The sequence below is a fragment of the Thunnus maccoyii genome, chromosome 14 (genome assembly GCF_910596095.1).
Source record: "Thunnus maccoyii chromosome 14, fThuMac1.1, whole genome shotgun sequence".
NCBI classification, from domain to species: Eukaryota; Metazoa; Chordata; class Actinopteri; order Scombriformes; family Scombridae; genus Thunnus; species Thunnus maccoyii.
Window position 1 is genome coordinate 5,515,292 of NC_056546.1, and position 23,452 is coordinate 5,538,743.

General features: G+C 40.1%; 2 protein-coding genes across 5 annotated transcripts; one reads left to right on the forward strand and one right to left on the reverse strand.

Moving 5' to 3' along the window:
* Positions 1–3,485: 3,485 nt before the first annotated feature.
* On the forward strand, positions 3,486–11,845 carry zc3h15 (zinc finger CCCH-type containing 15). Its single transcript, XM_042433471.1, has 11 exons — positions 3,486–3,705; positions 6,458–6,559; positions 6,869–6,971; positions 7,074–7,226; positions 8,720–8,811; positions 9,454–9,636; positions 10,265–10,345; positions 10,459–10,524; positions 10,606–10,716; positions 11,136–11,271; positions 11,493–11,845. Exons 1-11 carry the CDS (start codon positions 3,631–3,633, stop codon positions 11,675–11,677), a joined length of 1,287 nt encoding a protein of 428 aa, XP_042289405.1. The 5' UTR covers positions 3,486–3,630; the 3' UTR covers positions 11,678–11,845.
* rbm45 (RNA binding motif protein 45) lies at positions 9,656–21,352 on the reverse strand. 4 transcript variants are annotated; one of them, XM_042433470.1, is made up of 11 exons: positions 21,017–21,352; positions 19,869–19,991; positions 19,512–19,638; positions 19,255–19,329; positions 17,905–18,075; positions 17,329–17,458; positions 16,791–16,884; positions 16,401–16,558; positions 15,953–16,028; positions 15,588–15,726; positions 9,656–10,316 (listed from the first exon to the last, which is right to left on the reverse strand). In XM_042433470.1, the coding sequence occupies exons 1-10, from the start codon at positions 21,290–21,292 to the stop codon at positions 15,610–15,612; spliced, it is 1,347 nt and encodes a 448-aa protein (XP_042289404.1). In that variant the 5' UTR covers positions 21,293–21,352; the 3' UTR covers positions 9,656–10,316; positions 15,588–15,609. The 4 variants fall into 4 exon arrangements, with proteins under 4 accessions (XP_042289404.1, XP_042289400.1, XP_042289403.1 ...); XM_042433466.1 differs by having other exon boundaries at positions 9,657–10,316; positions 19,204–19,329; positions 21,017–21,350; XM_042433469.1 differs by lacking the exon at positions 9,656–10,316 and adding an exon at positions 13,989–14,386 and having other exon boundaries at positions 19,204–19,329; positions 21,017–21,351.
* Positions 21,353–23,452: the final 2,100 nt, after the last annotated feature.

The window sequence follows — 23,452 nt, forward strand, 5'->3', positions numbered from 1 at the left end:
ACATTGATGGTACCCAGTCGATGAATCCTGATGGAGACTTTTCCTTTAGCGCCTCCATGAGGTTGACATCTCTGGTTCAGATAGTGAAATATCTCAACCACCGTTGGACGGATTTCCATGAAATTTGGTACAAACATCACTTCAGAATCAGAATCGACTTTATTGGACGAGTGTGTTTATGCATACAGGGAATTTGTCTCCGGTTTCTAGCGGCTCACAATGTGCTTACACACAAAAATCTTCAGAAAGATAAACAAGAACAACAAACCGAACAAAGATAATTAAACATATCACTATTATGTACAAGCAAGTGGGTGAAAAAAGTAGATACATACATATAGAAGCAACATGGACAACAACATACAATGTTTATATAAAAGTAACCCGTTTTTGTAAACAGGATACAAACAGTGCAAATGTGTGAAAGAGTGCTGAAATAAATATTGTATGGTAAAAAAGTTATATACAGTATATACAGCCTGCTCAAATATATATTTAACAGTAATGAATGATATGTAGGCTTCGTGTTATTGCACATTTTGTTCTTTAAACTAAAACAAATATATATAATTTGTAGGTACAGTTGGTATTATAGTGTTAGAGAGTTATTGCACAGTGACTGAATTAACTGTTCATCAGAGTGACAGCGTGTGGGAAGAAACTGTTCTCGTGTCTGGTTGTTTTTGTGTATAGTGCTCTACCAGAAGGTGTAGCGCCTACCAGAAGGGAGAAGTTGGAACAGGTTACGTCCAGGGTTCTTTTTTAATTTAGCACCATCAACAAGTAAACATTTTAATTTGTCCAATACTTTGGTTTATGACTAAATACTTGCATAACTGATTACATTTATATCAGCCTCATCTGTAATTTGTCTTTTAGGCAACTTAGCAAATGTTAACATGCTTAGACGCTAACTTAAACTAATAACCATTGTAAACATTATATTAAATCAATGCCTGTTAGCATCAGCACAATGCTCAAAGTACTGATGTTACGTACAGGGTCACAGCTTAGCATGGCTGGGCTGTAGTCTTGTTTTTATGCTGTCTTCTTAGGCAAGTCTCTCTTGAATAAGATATTTTAAATTCAGTTACAGTTTTACTTGGTTAAACAAAGGTTTAAGAGAATAAAAGTTGCCACAAAACAAAATAGAAGAAAAAGTAGACAAGAAAAGGCAGAATTTGCAATACTGTCTTGATGGAGGTAAAATCAGTAGGGAAGAAACTGCACACTCAAAACAAAAAACAATTATTTTAAATTCTGACTTTAAATCAGTTCTATTGGTGTGCCCTGGGATGTTCAAATGATTTAATATTTCACAAAAAATAAAAGATTAGATAAAAAGTCCAAAAACTGAGAACAGACTTGTGTATCAGAACTTTGTTTTTTCTTATTTCCTCTCCCATTAATCATCTCACGGCCTCTCAGATTTATCTGGTGACCCTTTGGAGGGGCCCGACCCGTAGGTTGGGAACCACGGGACTAAACTAGCTAACTTTATATAAAGTAGTTGAAACTAGCTCCACCTCCAGCAGCTACAACAGTAACATGCTGCTCTAACACTGATGCTTCACTATTAATAATCTAATGATGTCATATATAATAATATATCAGTCAGAGGGACCAAACCACTACTTTTACTACAATACTTTAACTACATCAAGCTGCTAATACTTATGTACTTTTGCTTAAGTAGGATTTTTCATGCAGGTCTTTTACTTGTAATGGAGTATTTTTACATTGCAGTTTTAGTACTTTTACTTAAAGGTATAATATGCATGATCTTCTAAAAAAAACAATGTTTAGACTCATACAAAAGTAATCTCACCCTCTCAATCACTAGAAGTGTGTGGCAGTGTATGAATCTAAGAGACTCTGCCCTCTGCCTGTATTTTCTTATTTTCCTATTATTTTGCTGTGTTCAGGATGTTTCTAGGCGTCTATCTTTGGGCAGTGCGTGTGCAGCCCGCAGCCAATAACAGCCTGCAGGGTGTGAGGTCGGGACTTGTAGTGTAGCAAACAGGTTACATCGCTGTCTCCGTCTCTCTCCTCTGCTCTGCTCTGCTCTCTGTCGCTGTGTCATGGATGTATAAAAAGCTGCAGGTCTGTGTGTCCGCTTGACTGAGGGCTGGGCAGAGCTACACACACTCAGACCAGAGAGGCCACAACAGGATGCATTCACACAAAATCCGGCAATGCGGCACCTTCCTGCAGGGTTGTACGGATGTGTGGGTGTGTTTATATGTGCTTTAGAATGTAACCGCCATGAAACAATCAGAAAACAACATTTATTTCTCTGATTCACGGCTTTGTTCTCACCAGCACTGCTCCCTCTCTTCATTCACTCTCTAGCTTGCTCAACCACCGCTGCTTTCTATCTCTCGCTGCTCATTGAGACAGGGAGGAGGGTCCGACTTTGAATGCTGTGTGTTTACAAACAGAAACTGACAAATCCTGCATAGTATGCCTTTAAATAAAGGATCTGAATACTTTTTCCGTCACTGTAGGTTTTAGTTATCTGGATAACTCATTGTTATCATATGTATATACATTGTGTAGACTTGTTAGCATATGTATATAGTCAGCAGCCATACCAACATGTACCCTGTTTCTGCTGAATGACTGAAGCTATGCAGGCACGGGCTTGGTTAGCTCTTGGATAGGAGACCTCTTGGGCAAAAACTAAGTTGCTGCTGGGAGTGGTGTTGGTGGGCCAGTGCACCCCAGTGCAGTGATGGGAACACTGCTGTAGGAGATGCTGTCCTTCAGATGAGACGTTAATCTGAGGTCCTGACTCACTGTGGTCATTAAAGATCCCATGGCACTCATCACAAAGAGTAGGGGGCTCCCCAGCATCCTGGCAAAGTTCCCAACCTGGCTCTCTCCATCTGGCCACCTAATCATCCCTCAGTGTAGCTGGCTTGATGATTCCCTCCCTCTCCACCTCAAGCTGTGGAGGTGTGGTGACCCTTTTGGAGCAAAATGGCTGCTGTGCGGCACTCACGTGGGCGCTATACATTGGTGGTGGTTGAGGGGAGTTTCCCCCCCTTTCACTGTGAAGCACTTTGGGTATCAAGATAAAGCCCTATATAAATGTGATCCATTATTATTATTATTATTATACACATTGTGTAGATGATTCGGGTATCAATATTTAGTACACTCAATTCTGACATCCATGGGCAATCATGCACCTTACTACCACAGCAATATCCACCTGACCATTATATTATTTTTGGTCTATTTATTTTTAATATTAGAGTTAGTCTGTTTAGTTATTATACATAATTTAGCCTTAGATTGCGTTTGTTTCTTTTACCTTTTTTACCTCATTGTTGGCTGCTGTAACATTTCAATTTCTCTTTGGGATTAATAAAGTATCTGTCTGTCCGTCTGTCTGTATGCTAAGATAACTTTGATTCTCTGTAGACTACAGTACCCGTCATGCCTCTCGCCATGCGTGATGACGTCATAGCACATCAACAACTCACATGTGGCCTAAGCGCGCCGTTGCTGTGCCGCGTTAGCAACAACTGGGTTATGTGGAGCTGGCTTCCCAACTGAAACCTCACATCAAAATAAATATTACACCGCTACAAGCGCTTTGTACACGGCTAAACCTGAGCCAACATGCCTCCGAAGAAACCCGCTCCGGCCGCGGGAAGTAAAAAAACTCAAGAGAAGAAAAAGGAAAAGATAATTGAGGTAAAGAAAAACACGAGTTAGCACGTCGGCGTTTAGCTTTAGCTGAGGAGCTAACGTAACACACGTAGGCTGGCTAACACAGGAGCTGACAAGTTGACGTTTGCTAAAGTTACACTGGTATCTGGAAAAGTGTCAGCGTTTCTCAAATGCTCAGTACTCGTTTTAATGTCCTTGCCTTATAAACTAAAGCGTTAATCACTATAATTCAATCTGTAGCCAGCCAGCTGTCAGGAGGCCCACTTAGTTCATCTTTGACATGCATGTAGCAGGCGGACAAGCTGCTAGCAGGGCCGTGCCGCCTCAATAAGTGACCACACTTGTACTAGTGAGGTTCATATATGTCCCTCAAAGTCAGTGGCTAAAGTCAGAAGCTTTAACATAACGTTTTTATAACGTATTGTATGATAAGCGTGGTTGTCCTTAAACATAAGCGGGCGATGGGCCTGTTTCTGACGGGCCCGACAGGACAGATGAAGGACCAAATATGAGCCAATACATAAGTTTATATGTTATTCTTAACCTAATATGTGTTTTGTTAAAAGTAGGAGTGTTGTTAATGTCTACTTTACTCGTTAATAACCAACAGTTGACCCAGTAGCTATAAAAACATCCGTCACATCCTTCTCTCAAAACCGGCTCGTCAGTGTTGGCCGCTGTTGTGCACAGAGAGGCACAGATTGTACTGTTACTGTTTGTGAAGATACCAGATTGATTATCTGTGTAGTTAGATGTTTTGAACTTGTTACAAAGAATTTGTAGTAACTTCAAATGATGCCTTGTGCAATAATTCATAAAGGAGCATGTTTGATGTCACCTCAGTGACAGAGTTGGAAAATATCTTTCACTTGTCTGAGTTTACAACAGGTCTTTGGTAACACTGTATGTACATTTCATTGCCTGTTGCTTAAAGGATAGGTTCACAATTTCTCAAGTCTGTTTTAAAACAACAGTCAGGTGCCAAAGTGAACACTGAAAGAGGTTTTCCTCACTGTAATCATTCCTCCTGTTTATACTGGCTATCAAAAGATCCCCTTCAAATGTGCTTTAAATGTAAGTGATGGAGGCCAAAATCCACAACTTGTCCACACAGTCATTTTGTGCAAAAACACGTTTAAAAGTTGATCTGAAGCTTCTATGAGGCCTCAGCAGTCTGAGTTAGTCAGATCAAGTGGATATCTGCCACATTTACAGTCTTTTTAGCATCAAATTCCCTCTTTGTTTCCGCGGACAGTGTTTCCCTGTTAAGCTGTAGTGGAAGTATAGTAACAAAAAGAGGGACTTGGGCACTAATAAGACTGTAAAGTTGAAAGATATCTACTTGATTTGACTAATTTGGACAGGCACCTGACCATTGTTTCAATATAGATTTGAAAAATTGTGACCCTGTCCTTAAATCTGATCTAAGTGGGAACCAGTGGCCTTTTTGTTTCGTACCACAGACAGTTAAGGGAGGTCAGAAAGTTTTGAGAGACAGACTAACACACATTGATGGTTATAGTCTCAGCAGGGGTTTTGTTGACAATAAGAAAAACAAAGAATAACGCCAGTCATAACTTTCAATTTCAACAACTGTGTTAATCTAGAAGTGCAAGTAAATTTCATCACATAATTTGTGCAGTGTGTGTAAATATATTCTGAATTACAAAACCGCTCCTCTTGGATAATTGTCAGCGCCGTGTTTCCTGACAAGTCAAACAGGAAAACACTTGACTGATTATAGCTCTGCCTCCTCTTAAAGACTTAAACAATTGCTGGAACAGATTGTTGTTGGCCCAGTATTTGTTGTTGTTGCCATCTTAAGAGTTGACAGATTATAGCAATGAGATGTAATGAATGCTACTTGCAGGGTTTTTTTTTTGCTCATATAACCCAGAAAAGTATTGGAGCTTTAAACAGATCAAATCAAATGCAGTTTTACTTGAAATCTCTTTGTAACCTCTAACGTGTCACCATGTTGGTGGTAAAATATCTGAGTCATCCTACCAGAGGCCCCGACACACTGTATGATAACAGCATGTCACGTTGTGCAAAATGGGTCTAATAAAACCATAATCTGTTTCTGACTGAACAATGTCAACTTTGAAGCAGGTTACAGTTTGTTTTTTGTAACTTCATTCAGTAATGACAGTGTTGCATCAGCCTGTGTGTTTTGCCATTTTATTCTGTATTCAAGAGCTGCAACAAGCGGTCAACAAAGGGAAAATTAATCGCCAACTATTTTATAATCAATCGTTTTGAGTCATTTGACAAAAAAAGCTTCTTAAATGTGTGGGTTATGGACTGGTCAGTTATGGTCGGGGTGAAAAGAAGACATTTGAGGACGTTTTCACCATTTTTTGACATTTTAAAGACCAAACGACTAATCGATTAATCAAGAAAATAATTGATAGATAAATAGATAATGAAAATAATCGTTAGTTGCAGCCCTACTGTCTTCCTGTATTTGCTTGTAGACTTGCAGTCACCTTGTGAGAACTTTTGACGCCGTTTGTCTTCTGTCACCGATGCTCTCACGTGTCCCGCTGTGTAATGTAGAATCATTGTTCTGGATTAATAACAGCCAAAGATTTCCCCACGTTTCTGACACGATCGTCAACTTTTATCTGGGACAGCCCAACATCACAGTGTGTGTTAAGCTCTGTGCTGCTACAAGCCTCCCTGTCATCCCTTGTATGGAAGTACTTGGACTTGGATGTTAATTAGATAATTGATAATAGATTGACATGTTTTGTTTGTTGTTTTTTTTCCCCAGGACAAGACATTTGGCTTGAAGAACAAGAAAGGAGCCAAACAACAGAAGTTCATCAAGAACGTTACTCACCAAGTCAAATATGGACAACAAAGTGCCAGACAGGTGAGGAGGAAACTCTTCTTTCTCCATCTTCTCATACCTCTCACTATCTTATGCATGAATTGTCTGAGAATTTACTGTTTCTGTACTTATCTCCTCTCCTCCAAATAATTTGAAATGTCAGCTGTTCAAAAAAAGAAAAAGACGATTGACTGTTAACTAGAGTTGAGTGTATTATCTGTCAGGTGTTTGTGGTCACTTGGCTGCACGGTGGAGATACCGCTAAGGATCGGAAACATTTGCCACCCATTGAAGATCAAATAGTTTTTAAATATATCTTCTATCTTTGTGTGTTTTTTTTTAATTGCCCAGACTGAGGCAGACAAGACCAACAAGAAGTCTGATAAGAAGAAAGAGTTGGATGAACTGAATGAGCTGTTCAAACCTGTAGTTGCTGCCCAGAAAGTCAGCAAAGGTAAACAACACACAATCAAGAAAGATTAACTATTTTTTAATCTTGCTAATCTTTTATTTCAATTGTTCATGTCTATAATTATTCACTTTTCTCTCTCCGTAGGTGTCGACCCGAAGTCAGTGCTGTGTGCGTTCTTCAAGCAGGGCCAGTGTACTAAAGGTGATAAGTGCAAGTTCAGCCATGACTTGTCTATGGAGCGGAAATGTGAGAAGAGGAGCGTCTACGTGGATGAAAGAGATGAAGACCTGGAGAAAGGTTAGTGTGTTGTGACATTTATATTGTTATGTAATACAGCTGAGAGATTTCCTCATGATTGTAACTTTAGAAAAATTGTAACAATTGATATAATGGCCCCTTGATGGCTGAAATAAATGAATAAGTAGGCTGTCTTATAAAAATGTCAGCAGTTTTGGGAATGGCTCACCATTTAATATTACAACAGGATGAATCATAAGCATACTTAATGGTGGCTCTGTCATTATACGATGTTGTATTTCTGTTGATATTAATGAAAAGAAACTTGTTATTTGAAATGATAGTAAAGCCTTAGTTACATGAGACAGAGCTCATAACATCTCAAACTTAATAAACCACTTGAACAACAGTCGTTCCTGTAAACATCAAGGAAACTTTTGTTTATTAGGGTTCGAACCCCGAAGGAGTAGAACCCTTCTGTGTTTGTGCAGGTTTATTATTATTATTATTATTGTTATTATTATTATTGTTTTATTCTGCGGCGGCTCAAATTGCTGTGAGCTGGAATGAGCGAAAACCTTGAAACTTGGCCCAATAACTGGAAATGATGTGCATGTGCTTCCCAAGAAATATGAACCCAATCGGCCAGATGGTGACGCTGTAATTAAGGCCCAAAAATTCAATCTTGCAAAGACCACGCACAAGAAAGACTCTTGGACCATAAAAGTGCGCCATGATGGATTTTTTTTGCTAATTTGCATAACGTGAAAAACAGTAATGTGACATCTACTTTTTGGATTTTGACTCAATCAACATCAAATGTGGTATACTTGGTCCAAAAACATGGCCGCCATCAACCACAATATCTTTGGGTGGGGCTCAGAGAATATTGGCCATAACTCATTAACCATTTGTCCAATCATCATAAATCTTGTACTTAACTTCAGTCCATGATTGGGAATAGGTCTGTTAAAGGATTTTGAGCCCAACCCATAGGGGGCGCCACAAACGTGTATCTGAAAACCTGGTGGACAGAACTTCACCATAATTGGTATGCATGCTCCGGTATTAACCAAAATCTGAAGTGCCTTGTTGATTGGTGAGTGTGGCCTATCACATATTACCAACTAACTAACATAACTCAATCCTGATTAAACTCACTGAAGATGTTCTGCACGATCATCCTGAACACACACACACGGTTTCATTCACATCCAATAAAGGGAGGACGAATGGTGGAACTGTGAGTGTGCAGTTATTGAAATGCTGCAGGCTTTGTGATGATGAAACAAGTATGTGATTGGTCTCACTACTTCTTTAAACAGAATTAAACTAGCTGAAGTGACTTTGCTCACCTTTTGTGAAGCCTGAATCTGAAATGTAATTTTGGCCAGTTGCTTCCCTCTGTTGAGCACAAAAAGGTTTAAACCCACAAATCGCCGCTTGCAGCTGTATTTTTATTGTTTTTTTGTAAAATTTGTTGAACAACACTGTCTGAACTACTCACTTCTGTGACCTGCGATTAACATGAGGTCTGTTGTGTTTCTGTTCAGACACTATGGAGAACTGGGATGAGAAGAAACTGGAGGAAGTGGTCAACAAAAAACACGGAGAGGCCGAGAAGAAGAAAGCCAAAACACAGATCGTAAGTCTGTTCTGATCAATGAATGAAGTTGGGAAAGATGAAGAGGTAGATGAACGGAGGGAAACAGCATTTGTCATTTTCATTTGATGGAAAAATTGTAATCTGACTGTCGTAATCGAAATTGTAAATGGAAAAATTAAATCATGTTATAGACATGAAGACAGAAAAGGAAATGAGATGAAAGATAAATATGGTGTTCAGGAAGTGTGGAGATGAGGCTTCAGATTAGAAAAAGGGGGAAAAGGAAGCACAACAAATTCTATAAGAGCGACCGTGAAATAGGGTTGGGCGATGGCGGGGGGTACACGATTAGATGAATCATTACACAAATCTCTGACCTGTGATGTCCTGTTATTGCTGGCGGCATCCACAGTCGGGCCAGAGTCCAGAGAATTAAAGCCTAACTGGCCATTAACTTGGTCACCTGCGAAGCCTCAGAAAACACTCAGATTAGGGTCATTTAAAGTGTCAGAGGCGGTTAAGAGTTTCCATCAGGGATGGATTCAGTTGAATTACCAACCATATGGACCCAGTCAGTTAAAGTTAAGATTCAGCCTGTTCAATAAAGTGACAATAGAAGATGCTGTCTGTCTGTTTTCTCTTCCCCTTCTAAGGGTTAACTACTGTTTTTGTCGTCTGCAGGTGTGTAAGTACTTCCTGGAGGCCATAGAGAATAATAAATACGGCTGGTTCTGGGTGTGTCCAGGAGGGGGCGATAACTGCATGTACCGGCATGCTCTGCCGCCCGGCTTTGTACTGAAAAAAGACAAGAAGAAGGAGGAGAAAGAGGAGGAGATCTCGTTGGAGGAACTGATAGAGAGCGAGGTAAGGATGGACGCTTTAACGACGGGCAGTTTAGAGATCCGGGTGACATCATGAAGGTCCGTGGAGAACTGGGAGTGTGCACAAATGATTACAGGAGGAGGGTTTGTGTACATAAATTCATTAACGCAGGTTAGCTGTAGCCTCAAAAAGCTCTAGGTTTCTAGTGGGCAGTGTAACAGTTACTGATAGTATTTGACTTTATTAAGTTTTTACCTCACTAGAGACATCGGTACTAGTATTTATTAAGTAAGCGACTTTATTTTTTATGCACTTTTAAAAACACAAAACAAAGTGCTTTACAAATATACAGAAAAATATAATGTGATAGACTTCAGTAAAACCATTTTAAGATGAGTTGATAACAACGCCGTCCTATACAGACAGACCAGGAACACAAGAAAGATCATTGATCAGTCAAAAACAACAAATAAATCTAATCTGATAGGGACAGGTTAGATGTTACGAAATGTAACCAGATGTCAGATTTTGTCACCCAAAAGATGAGGAGCCTCCAACATGGCTGCCAGACGCGGTCTGACGTCAACCACTCTCTAAGTACTCTGACTGATTTTACCCTGGGAGCTCTCTTGTCTCGACATGTCCTGACTTCTCTCTGGCTCTCTCCTAGCGTGCAGCTCTGGGTATCAACGTGACTCGGATCACCCTGGAGACTTTCCTGGCTTGGAAGAAGAGGAAAAGGCAGGAGAAGGTTGGAATATGTTCTATTAACATCTGCATCTGATGAAACAAGCTCTTCTGATGATTCAGGACATTGTCACATAAGTTTTTATCATGACTAACTGGCTGCTGTTGGTTTAACAGGTGGATAAAGCGAGAGAGGAGATGGAGAAGAAGAAGGCTGACTTTAAGGCTGGAAAATCGCTAGTGGTGAGTTTGGCTCCAACAGTGATGCTGAAGCAGGCGTTTCCAGAGTAAAACATGATTTAATGAAATCGCTCGTATCTGTAGGTGAGCGGCCGTGAGGTGTTTGAGTTCCGTCCAGAGCTGGTCAACGACGACGACGACGAGGCTGATGACACTCGATATGCCAACAAAGAAGATGAAGACGAAGAGGAAGAGGTAATTATCAACATTTTTCTAGTGTATTTGTGGCACACACTCGCTGAATGAGAGGGAGACCTCCTGCCTTCTGAGCCGATGCTTCTCCTCTTGCAGTCAATGGTTATTTAGTTTGGCTTTGTCTGACTTCCTATTGATTTGTGCTCGACAGTCCTCGCGCTGGAAGTGAGATGTCTCAAAACAATATTTGTGCACCACTTCGGTTGGTGTCTAATATAGTTTGCACTATTGATATACAGTATCTGCAGAAAAGACACAGTGTAAATTAGAGCTGCAATGCAGGAGAAGACACTGGGGAACAGTGATCAACATTTTCTGATATTTCATAGACTAAACAACTAATTTTCTAATAAATCAAGAAAATTAGAGACGGATAATCGATCTTTTCTAAACCATGATGTGTACCGTTTTTATTTCAGATTGATACTACAGAGATCCAGGACATAGACTTATCCCGCTTTGTTCCACAAGAGGTCGACAACACAGGCATTACTGTAGCGTCCACGGACCGTTTCACTTCAAGGAATAAGACTCAGCCGACGGGAGCGGACAACGGTAAGAAAAACTCACCGATTACAAAACGTCATTTCTGCCTCGTTACCTCCTCAGTGCCTGTCAGTCAGTAACCATCTAATACATCATGTTCAAATCATCACTTAAAAGACGAAAAAGCAGAATATGAGTACTTCTGATGCTCAAATAACAAAACTCTGTCTGTCTCTATATTTTTCCTCTTTCCTGCTTCCATCTTCCTCTCCTCTTCGCCCCGTCTGCAGAGGAACAGTCAAACGGAGCTTGCGGCGGCGACGGCGGCGCCGAGGCCAACGGGCTGTCGGGCGCCGAGGGAGGCGGGGAGGACGGCGAAGAGGAAGAGGAGGTCCCGGTGGACGAAAACCTGTTCACGGGAGAAGATCTAGAGGAACTGGACGAGGAACTCAACACACTGGCGCTGGAAGACTGAGAGGGAGCGCGTGAGAAGGGAGGGAGCCGGAGATGGAAGCTAGGACGGACTAAAGTGACTAAAGGATGGACTGATGGATGCATGGAGCTAAACAACAAAGACACCCGATGTTTGAATGATTTTAAAATGACAGAGACTCCAGTAATAAAGCCTGACTATATAATGACATCACTGCCTGTCTCTGCCCCCTCTGTTTTCTGTATCGCTCCTCTCTCACACCCCCCCACCGTGTCTTCAGGTTGTCTCCATTGGGTGTCAGATTTCCTCAGCAGGGCCAAATAGGGTTTACCAGGGCCAACTCCACATGAATGTTGCTCGTCTGAATTTCCATTAAAAGAGACTTTGGCTGCTGTTGTGCACTTTCTGTTGCTCGACGAGCTCGCTGGCTTTACGTTGGAACAAATTTTACTTTCAAATAAATTAGGCTTAAAGTGCTTTTCTACCCAATCACAGTCAAATATTGAATATAGTGATTTGCAGAGTGACACGTTACAAGGGCTTGAAAATGAAAGCACTGTACTTAAAAAAGATTGTACTGGGGGAAAAGGTTTCAATAAAGTGATTATTATTGGTGGATGTTTGAGGAAAATGTTGTAAACGGAGGTTTTTACAAAGCAGGAAATGAACAGGAGTGATTCTGTTGTAAGAAATTCAGTCTGTTCAGAGCTTCACCGGTTCTCACCAAAATCAAAGTCAAATTGTTTAACGGCCTTCGCACTTTTTTTCTTGTCAAATTCTAGTGAAAATTGTTGTATTCAGCTGAAGTTAAAGCCCTATTCTTGTGTTTAATGGTAAATTCATGGAACTTTCTAAAAAAGAAGAGTTAGCTTCTGAAACGTTGGCCCTATTTCTGAGACCAGATTAGCGCTATTATTAAGCCCCAGCAGGGAAACCAAATAATCCCATTGCCAGCCCAGTATTGTAAATAACATTCTCATGAGATGCCTCCAGGAGAAATAAAATATTACTGTGCATCCATTGTGTGTCTTCTTCTTGGATGATGCCGAGTGCCAGGTTATATTTGTAACTGTACACATTTTTCTGCTCTTTATGTTTTAAAGGTTGTTTATCGTGATAGTCTATGCAGGCTAAACACATTATGCAGCTGATCCCAATAACACAAACTGAACCATTTAATAATAGTCCAGTATTCATTTTTTTTTTATATGCCCACAATCCATCCTCTCGTCCCTCAGAAGCTACCAGAGTGTGACAAGAATTTTCTCTTCACTGATTCATTTGCATGTTTTAATGCGAACACACTCATGTTTCAACACTACTGTTGCTGTCAAAATGTCTGTTTGCACCATTAAAAGGCTGCAAACCAGTGTGCTCCAGTCTCTTCTATCTGTAGTTTGCTGTCACTGATCTGACTCAGCTGCACGTTGCTGCTTACTTGCTTAAAAATGGCATCGATGTAATTTAATAGGCAGCTTGTTACGCGTCTGATCAACTCTACATCTTACAGGCTTTTATCCCTGTAATACAAAATGAAAAGTGATTTGTTGTTCACCACTAAAAATAAGCAAAACACACATCATCAAGAGATGAAAGCAAAACAAGAAATGATAAATTTAGGTGCAGCAGGAAAGTAATCAGAAATTCATTTTAAGTTGTTCGGGGAGCGTTCAGGTGATCGAGCAGACCAGATGACGCTACAAGGTGCTCTAACAGTTATTATCTTTGACATTTCAAATCATAGAAATGTGTGTTTTGTTTTAAAAACATGGACAACAGTCCTGTCACTCATCAGGATGCTACAAAATACAAGACAATACAAGCTGAACGGTGTGTTGAATCCATTTTTATTTTTACCGAGACAAAAAAAAAAAAAAAAAAAAAAAAAAAAAAGCTCACAGTCAGTCTGATAAACACCTTTGATCTGAGCTCAACATTGGATTACAAGGCATACCATATGAGAGAAAATAGAAAGAGCCAGATCAGAACTAAAAAAAAAAAAATTTAAAAAGAAACCGTCTAGATCCAGCTTGAGGAATCTAAATATTCAGCTTATCAACAGGCAGCAGCCTCCTGCCCACAATACGAAAACGCTGCCAACCACCCAAACTACATGTAACGTGGCTTTTTTTTTAACTTAAAATACAGTAGTCTGTTAATCATGTGGTGCTACTGACAAGAACCAAAAGCAGTGTCAAAGTTGAAATTATGCACTTAAAAAAAAAAAAAAAAGCATAAAAACATGACACTGACCACAACTATACATACATGGACTTAACTGTTCACAGACTGTATATAATGAGGTTCAACTTCAGTAGTGGATGCTACGGTGCACATGTTTAAAATCAGTGGGTCACAGCAAGGTCTCTGACCAGAAGTAAGGTCAGACAGTTGTCAAAAGGTCGTGTCAGAGGTCGGGGAGAAGGTCTTGATGTCTGTCGGTCGGTCAGGTCAGGTGTCATTGTGTCATGACAACAGTCGCCTGGGGAACAAGAAGCTCAAGAGTTATTCAGGAGAACAGGAAACAGAAACTTGTTGACATCTTTACGACAGACAAACAAGCCAGAGCTGTCATTAAAAAAACAGTGAGTACACAGTCACAGGTGTATGAAGAGGGAAGAACTCCCACACACTGTCTACTGCAAATGCAAATAAAGCAATTTTCACTGAGGAATGACATTATTTTAGAAAGTTTATGACAGGCTTCGTATTTTGTGTGCTGAAAGTGCATCATAATGTGCGTCTTACACCCTGTAATGAAAGAGGAATAGTGGGGTTATGGTTGTAAAGTGTCAACAGTACTGTTCAGCTCTCAGACATGCTCGCGTCCGTCGTCCCTGAACAGACATTGATATGGTGCATTTTTTACAAACGGAGGGTCACGAGTCTGCATGATCTTTCAGCCAGGAGGAAGACTCCGATACGCTCAGCTGGAGGGTCCAGTGGACGTATATTTTACCTTAACTTAAGGTCTCTGGAGTTGAGCAGAGGTTCACGCTACTATTTCACCATGAAGGATTAGAGAGTATTAGAAGATATGTATGTTCTCCACTCAGAGCTCCAGCTCTTATCTTCTAGCAGAGTCAAGGTTCCTGAGAGCAGGTTGAACATGTAATGTAGATGTTGGCCATGAGGGTTATGCAATATGTCGCCGTTATCAGTAGGTGTGTATGTGTACAGGCAAACCGTGCATGCGTATGGAAGCCATGGACTGTTAAGACATCGATGCTATGCAGTATGTATGATTTTATTTTATCTTCTGTGGAACCGAAGGACGGAGTCCAGAACTAAATTTCCCTACAGGGGCATTAAAGTATATCTTATCTTATCTAGAAGTAATATCTGTAATAATCTGGTAGGAGTCTCACTGGAACTGAAACTTGCAGACTCCTGGCCCTCCGCAGCACACCGACTGTCTGCCTTTGCTCCAAAGCAATACCTGGCTTTATGTATTATTTATATGTGACACCAGCAGACGATGCAAAGCAGTACGTTATATGTTAGTCATAGTAAGTGTGTCCTTCAGATACAGTTGGATAGGAGGGGTTTATTTTGGGTTAGATTTGGTTTTCTTTAACTGAAACTGGTTTAGATGGAGAGAAGATATTTTTATTTTTAAATTATGCATATTCCACTGCGTTTCTATCATCACACAGCTGCAGTGAGGTGTCACTTGATTGTACAGCAGGATAAATTCAAACAGTCTCCTTTGACTGTGTCACAGACAGCGAATTAGTTTGTACATGTCAAATGAACTGCAGACTTTTTTTGATGTTTGTTAACAAATTCTTTACCAGTTCCTCAGTCAGCGCTTCTACCTGACACAAACTGGTGTTGCAGAAATGTGCCTTCTCTGCTCTCTGTGTGCTTGTGCGAATTGACAAATGCTTGAGAACGAAACGTCCGGTTAATTATTCCGATTATTCCCTGCGGGAGGAAACGCGGCACTTACCAGTCATCTCCGTCACACGCTCCTAGTAGGTACGGGGACGTTTGTGAGATTCCTCTCTGGGAGGATCGGCCAGCATCACCTTCATCTTTACCCCGTTGACGATCCGACCGTGGAGCGCCGCCATGGCCTCGTCTGCGCACTGAGAGACGAGAGACGAGCATACAGAGGGGTGAAGAGGCAGCTTTATTTAGGGAGGAAGACTAGGTTTGACACTCGCTCAGCCTGCTCCACTGTCTCCCTCCAGACTGTATTTACTCAGACACACCAAATCACATCAAGTGTCACCCTTTTATCCTCCATTTCCTATGTCTTCAACTTCTTTTCCTTCAGTATTCAGGACGTTTCCCATCAGTTCAGAGTCTCACCTGTTTGTCTGCGTACTTCATGTATCCGACCTTCCTCCCTGGAACCAGATGGACTTCAATAAGGGAACCAAAGCGACTAAAGAGGCAGACAGAGAGGAGACACAGTAGGAAGAAAGAAACATTTAACGTGCAGCAGAAACATTTGTTAATGCTGATTCTCTGGAGCATTACTGTGATAGCAGCATTACATTCTCATTTAAGAGCACTTAGCTGGATGTTCTCATGCAGAACGATTCGCAGTGACTGAGCTTACAGTCGTGATCGAATGAACCCTTCACCTCCCGGCTAATGGACGATCAGTCTTACCATTTGGCCATTGTTTTATGTATTATGTGACATATATATATTATACAGCGTGTATATTTAACTCATCAGCACATTTTCACTGTGTTATTATTATTATTATCATTATTAAGTACAATTATGAGTCACTGCATGGGTCATTTACCAGAACACATCCTCTAGCACATCCATAGGCAGCGGGGAGGGGCTGAACACGACGAACAAGCGCTCCTTTGCCTTGCTGTCGGGTGGCGCGAGCTTCTTCAGAGGAGGCAGGTTGACGTCTGTCTGAATCCGAGAAATTGAGGAGACAGTCGGGTAACCCTGGAAGATACAAACAAACATTTCTAATGTTTACACGGTATGGAGATCAGTGTGCAAATAAGACTTTTTGCAGGTTTTTCTTAATCTTCACATCCAGTGTTTTTGGTCCCTTCGATACTGGTTCAATAAATGTCTTAAATGCAGGAGAAATGTGCAGGAAGTAGGCTAGTGTAATATAAGTTTGTAATTCAGGCATTGATTTAACGTGCTATATATTTATGTGAGGACTTACCGGAGGTTTCATTACTTGGCTGGTGGAAGGTCCGTTCCACACTGCTGACATCATCTGGGCTGCTACAAACTGCATGGCCATTCGACCTACAGGACTACACACAACAAAACAAACACACTGCCTGTTTAAATGTGTTTATCGATGGTTCATAGTGAGACTAGAACCGATACGGACAGAAATGGAGCCTCTCACTTACACATCTAATCTCTAGTGTCAGATACGGAGTGCAGTACTTCTGTGTACAACACTGAGCAGAAACTGTTTGTGTCCCTTGATTTTTATTTTAGCATTTTTAAGATACTTTTACTCAACATTTGTACTGCATACTAGCAAATAAGAAGTCAATCTGTGTCACAAAGACTTTATAAAAGTGTACAGTCAGTGACATTTAGTTGACTCCAACTAGACCTGCTTTTGATCCCAATTTCTTCATTAATGCATGTTTAAAAAGGACATGAAGCTTCATGAAGCTTTTTATCATACTGCAGACTAAGATGAATGTTGATGTGTATATACACATGCATAAATGTGTGTGTACCTGCTGCGATCCTCTCCATCATCCACAAAATTGACTGCCAGTCTGTTGCCTGGTGGGTATTCAAACCCATTTAGCTTTTCCTTGGCGTAAACAGCGGATCCGAGGTTACTGTAGCGAATCAAAGCATGACCTGGAGGCACAAATACAACAATAAGCTGCTTTTCTCTGTTTACTATCATTAAAAACATTTTCAACTGTTGGACAGATTAGCAGAAAATGTGTAACAGTCATTTTCTGTTGTTTTTTTATCATATTATAGCTTTCACACCTGTAGTTTGGTTCCTTCGGTCTGAACCTGTCTTTTAGTTTTGCTCTGATTTGTGTTCACAGTCTGTTCATGTTGTGAAAAAGTAAAATGACATAAACCAAGAGGCAACTCTTTCATTGAACATTTTGGTGATGTCATCATTAAAACTGGGTGATGCCAGTCTGCACCAGCTTTCACACCAGCCTAAACGAACTGAACTAAAAGGGCAAAAAAGCACCAGAGTTTGTCTGAACTAAGCCAAACTGTTTCAGTGTGAAAGCACCCTAAAGAGGTAATTATGTTCTTATACTTTGTGTTTGAAAGCTAACCTTTGCTCATCCCGTAAGCGTCTCTCTGCAGCTCACAGTACTCCATGCCAGGAATGATGTCAAACAGAGCAAAGATTTGCTCTTGGGTAAGCGCAGCCCGTGTTGACATCATCAGGCAGCGCGTGAAGTCACCGGAGCGATAGTCCATGACAGGATAGTTACCAGGATCAGCTGTACAGAAAGAGGAACAACAGGATCAATAAAAAGACACAGACAAATGATGTAAAGGACTCCCAAATGTGTTCCTTTCAAAGACCAAAGTCTACAGTTTTTGCTACACAAGATTTGCATCATTTTATAATCATTTTTTTCCTCTGAAGGTTGTTGCATGAAAGAAATAATGAAATAAAATAATCCTCTTAGCTGGTTAGACTTTGAACCTCCTCATTCACATCTTGAATCTTATTTCTCCCCAAAATGACAAAGTTTGTTTCTCTTCACAAAAACCTACAACAACTGCAGCTATGAGTGCACCATCGATTTGAATGAGAAGTAACGCAAAAAAAAAAACAAAAAAAAGTTTTTCATCTTAGCTTGAAAACAACAATATTCCTTTTTCCTTCTTGTTGGTCTTCTTCTTCTTTTAAATGAGCGCACAAATTGCAATGTGATTGTTCTGTGTACCCATGCAAATGGTGAATACTTCATAACACACTTGAACTTGAACACTTAGCTGCTTGAATTTCTATTTTGGCTGTAAATTATTTCAATTATAGTTATTATTCTTTTGGGGTCACCAACAGACTGATTTATCCTGTGAAGTTCTTCTTCTTCTTCTTCTTCTTCTTCTTCTTCTTTTGAGGCCCAATAAACATGTTAAATGCTTTTCCTTCTTTGTAAAAAGTTTGCAAAGCCAATTTAAAAAAAAAAAAAAAAATCTGAAACCTTCATTGTTTATATCTGTGTTTACTTGCTAGCTGTCTTCTTCCCTGCCTTTGATGGCGCATTGCTGCACTTCTTTGTACGCTACCACCACCTGTAGATCAGTGAATAGTGTGAAACTACTCATAAAAACACCACTGGGTACCTTTTAATGATAGCGACTAATACTTATTTTGAGCAGTCCCACAATACATCCAAGTGTGACCTTAAATATACATGATAAAGTTATAATAATAATCCCAAATGAAGACAAAAAACATCTTCCCTAGTGCCATAATGCCATCTGACAGCACACACAGTACAGTAACTGACTTGACTGCTGGTCAGGGATTCAAAAAAACCTGTAAAACTTCCACCTAGATATGACAGATTAAGTGTAAAGAAATACTAAATTACAATAATCAGGCGACTGCGTACCCATTGGGAAGGCATACTGGTTCATGGAGTCAGCACCGCTCATGTAATCACCTCTGGCTGTTCCCCCGGTGTACTCTTCTGTTGTTGAAGCCTTGGTGCGAGGTTCAGCCAGGATGGCCCTGTAAGCTAATAACAACAATGTCCACAGCGGTGAGCAGCCGTCATGGCTAGAAACATACCTCACATTCTGTTAACTGTATACCAGTTCAGTTATGAGTGTGAAGAAATTAGAGTCTCTCCTTTACATTTTCCCGTTGCTACTTCTACTATAAATAGCGAGTCATTAACACAGTTCAGCACAGTCTTACTTTTGTCACAGTTCTCTATGGCGACGGCGGCTTGGGAGGGTTTGTAGTATCTCACGTAGCCCAGACCTTTACTTTCTCCTGTGAACTTATTCTTGATGATCACACAATATTCAATATCTCCATATTCCTGAAGGAGAGACAAAGAAGCAACAAACAGGGTTAAAAACATTTTTATTCTTCCTTCTAAACTGGTTATTTGAGATTATAAGTCATTATTTAATATCTCCGGTTGGGAAAAGATGGCAATAGCAGCCGGTATGGTGTATTTTGGGGTACCTGTGAGGTTTAATCTGTCTCGCTTTATATGTTTAGATAAAAGAGAAAATATGAGACAAAGTGAAAAGTGGGTGTAGTTACTTTGAATGTGTTTTTGAGATCCTCCTCTGAGAACGTTTTGGGGATCATGACGAAGATCCTGGTCAGCTCTTCATCTTCTACGTCTCTGTGTCTCGTTGATGACCGTGACTGGGCGATAAACACCTAAACAACCAATCGGGCAAAGAAAGACAAATGTTAGAAATAATTGTCACAACAGCAGCACAATAACACATTCAGAAATTCAATTCAAAAGGAGACTGTTGTTGGTGAAGAATGTGGATTATCCTGAGCAACAGAGACCTCGTTTCTGGAAAGTCGAGTTTCTGTTGAGTTTGTGTGTGTGTGTGTGTGTGTGTGTGTGTGTGTGTGTGTGTGTGTGTGTGTCACTTCAGCCTCAAACACTTCTATTATATTGAAGTGGAAACAGATGGATATCTCAAAACTTCAAATAAACACAAAACTATCTGCCTGAACTGACCATTTTCAAAAAAGGATTGAACCCAATTTTTCACGTCTGTCTTAAAACAACAGTTAGATGTCCATTTGAACAGTGAAAGAGGTTTTATTTTCTGCAAAAAGACGTTTAAAAGATAATCTGAAGCTTCTATGAGGCTTCAGCAGTCTGAGTTACTCATATCAAATGGATATCTGACACATTTACAGTCTTTTTAGCATCAAATTCCCTCTTTGTGTTTCCTCGGACAGTGTTTCCCTGTTGAGCTGTGGTGGAAGTATAGTGACAAAAAGAGGGACTTTGGCACTGAAAAGACTGTAACATTGAAAGATATCTACTTGATTTGACTCATTTGGACGCTGAAGCTTCACATTAGCTTCAGATAAACTTTTAAATACATTTTTGCACAGAAGGAGGACTGTGGATTTTATCCCCCCATCACTTATATTTTAAGTGCATTATGAAGGGTTCTTCTAATAGTCAGTATGAACACGAGCAGCAAGAAAAACATGATTCAATGTTCATTTGTGCTCCTGACTGTTGTTTGAAGACAAACTCGAAATACTGTGAACCTGTCCTTTAACACAGGACTCGCTCTCCAACGTAGCTAACGCCACTTGTGTAGCATGTTGGTAAGCTATTAGCCTATCTCCTGGTAAAAATTGTCTCTTACAAAGTATAAACCACAAATTTACATCGTTTGTTTCAGCTAGCCCATCTCTCTAACCGTTACCTTGATAGGTTTAGTGCCGTCCATCAGCACTTTGCCGTGCATTTCCTCCATGGCCAGGCAGGCCTGCGAGGACTTGGAGAACTTCACATAGCAGATACCTTTAGACTCCTTTGTCTGCTTATCTTTAACCACCCAAACCCCCTGGATGTCCCCAAAGACGGAGAAACTGTCCCTAAGTTCATCTTCCGTTATGGACCGACTGGTGACGACGAACAGCCGGCTGTTGGGAGGGTCATCCAGGTTTTCAGTGCCTTGTTTTGTTGGGTACTCCTCCATCTTTGCTGCCTGCTGCCTGTAGCCGTTGGTGCTACCTTTAAATGCTCCCCGGAACTTCCTGTTCCAGTCCGGAACTTTTTTGCTAATCAAAACATGCAGCCCCAAACCCCCCCCCCCCCCCCCCCCCCCCCCCCCCCAAAAAAAACAGCTACAATTTCTAATGTTTAATATTTAGTTATTTATTTATTTTCTGGTGTTTGACTATGTTTGACTCCATACATTGTGTAAGAGGCCATGTCGTTCACACATAAGCCTAGATATTTAACTTTTGACACACACTTTCCAGAGGTAACACAAAATAAGTTTCATGGAAAAGTTGCATTAGCAGTGGTGGAAAGTAACTTTTACCTCTAAACTTCTTACATGGTTTCAATTCAATAAATGTTCAAAGGATCCAATGTTTCACCAAAAATCATTAGAGAAAAAGTTCAAAAACTGAAAACAGATTTGTTTATCAGAACCTTGTTTTTTCTTCTTTCCTCTCCCATTAATCATCTCACGACACCTCAGATTTATATGGTGACCCTTTGAATGGGCCCCACCCCTAGGTTGGGAACCACTGGACTAAACTAGTTAATACTGCACTTTTACTTATGCAGGATTTGTAATGCAAGACTTTTACTTGTAATGAAGTATTCTTACATTTCCGTGTTGGTACTTTTATGTAGGTAAAGGATATGTGCACTTCTTCCACCACTGATGTTATTGAGTTTTGGCAATTATGTCACATGAACATTATAATTCCCACATCGCTGAAGGTATCAGTGGAGTAGATAGTGAGCGGTTACTGCCATCTACTGTACAGGAGATATAAAAGCTGAGGCACCACCCGGTGCTGCACAATCAATGTTACAAAAGGATGCTGCAGAGACGTTTTGTAAGAGTTGAGATTTAAAAAAAAAAAAAAATCATTAAAAAAAAAAAAAAAAAATTCACCTGAATATCTGAACAGTGGGCTGTCTAGGCCTGTTGCATGACATTTTACAGTAGGTTACCGCAGAAAAATTGTATTTAATATAATAGCCTAATAATATTTAAGTAATATAATGTAGGCTACGTCTATACCAACGATTAAATATATGAATTGAGTATGTATAAAATAACAAAATGTATTTTATTTATTAAAAGTAAATAAATATGTACCGCAGGGGCGGTGGGTAATGTAGCCTATTAGGGTCGGACAGCCTCACCCGCCGCCTATGACGTATAGTAGGTTATATGTAAATTATAGTACGTCACAGACTCACGTAATACATCCATAAAACTGTCAGCTGATCATACGGCGTCACAGGCTTGTGACTGGTATGTCGAGTAGTGGGTGGTGGGGGTCTCAGGAATTTTCTATATATATGCCACCATATGCTGTGTGTGTGTGTGTGTGTGTGTGTGTGTGTGTGTGTGTGTGTGTGTGTGTGTGTGTGTGTGTGTGTGTACACCAAACAGGTTATAGGCTTGACAGACATATAAATATGAACATTATGTAAATATAAACATAAAACGTTTGGTAACAAGTGTGACATGAAGATTCTCCTCTGTACAGATGTGAAGTCTGACAGTCTAAATATTTGATAGATAAATGATGTAATGTCTATATCTGCTCCTGTTCTCTTGCATTTTGAGTATTGATTGGTGTTTTTACTTTATTCCTTCAGTTGTTTGCACATTACAAAATACATTTTTAATAAAATATTTAAAGATTTTATATGTACCCAAAGTCATTCACATATATATTACAAAAACAAACCTGCACACATTGATTTAAAGTAAATACACATTTTTGCAGGAGAGGCAGGAATCTAAAAGCTTAAACTGAGACATCTCCCAAAAACTCAAGACAAGATCAACAGAATTACATTGAATAAAAGTATCTGGAAAGAGATTTGAATGAGTTTGACCAGTTATTTGATTTATGGTCAGCATGTTAACCACCAGGTCATGGTCTGCCTGCTATTGGTTGAATTTCTATGTAAATTAATAATATTGGAGATTACAGAATAAACACTGCTTTGATTTTCACAAAGTCATTTTCATATGTCTATAACTAACATACAGAACACCGTGACTGAGTGGATACAAGCTTGAGTAGATTGATCTGAGAGCATTTTATTAAGTCAGGATCATATATAACAGGATGTAACTGTTTCTGTGACTTCCTGTATG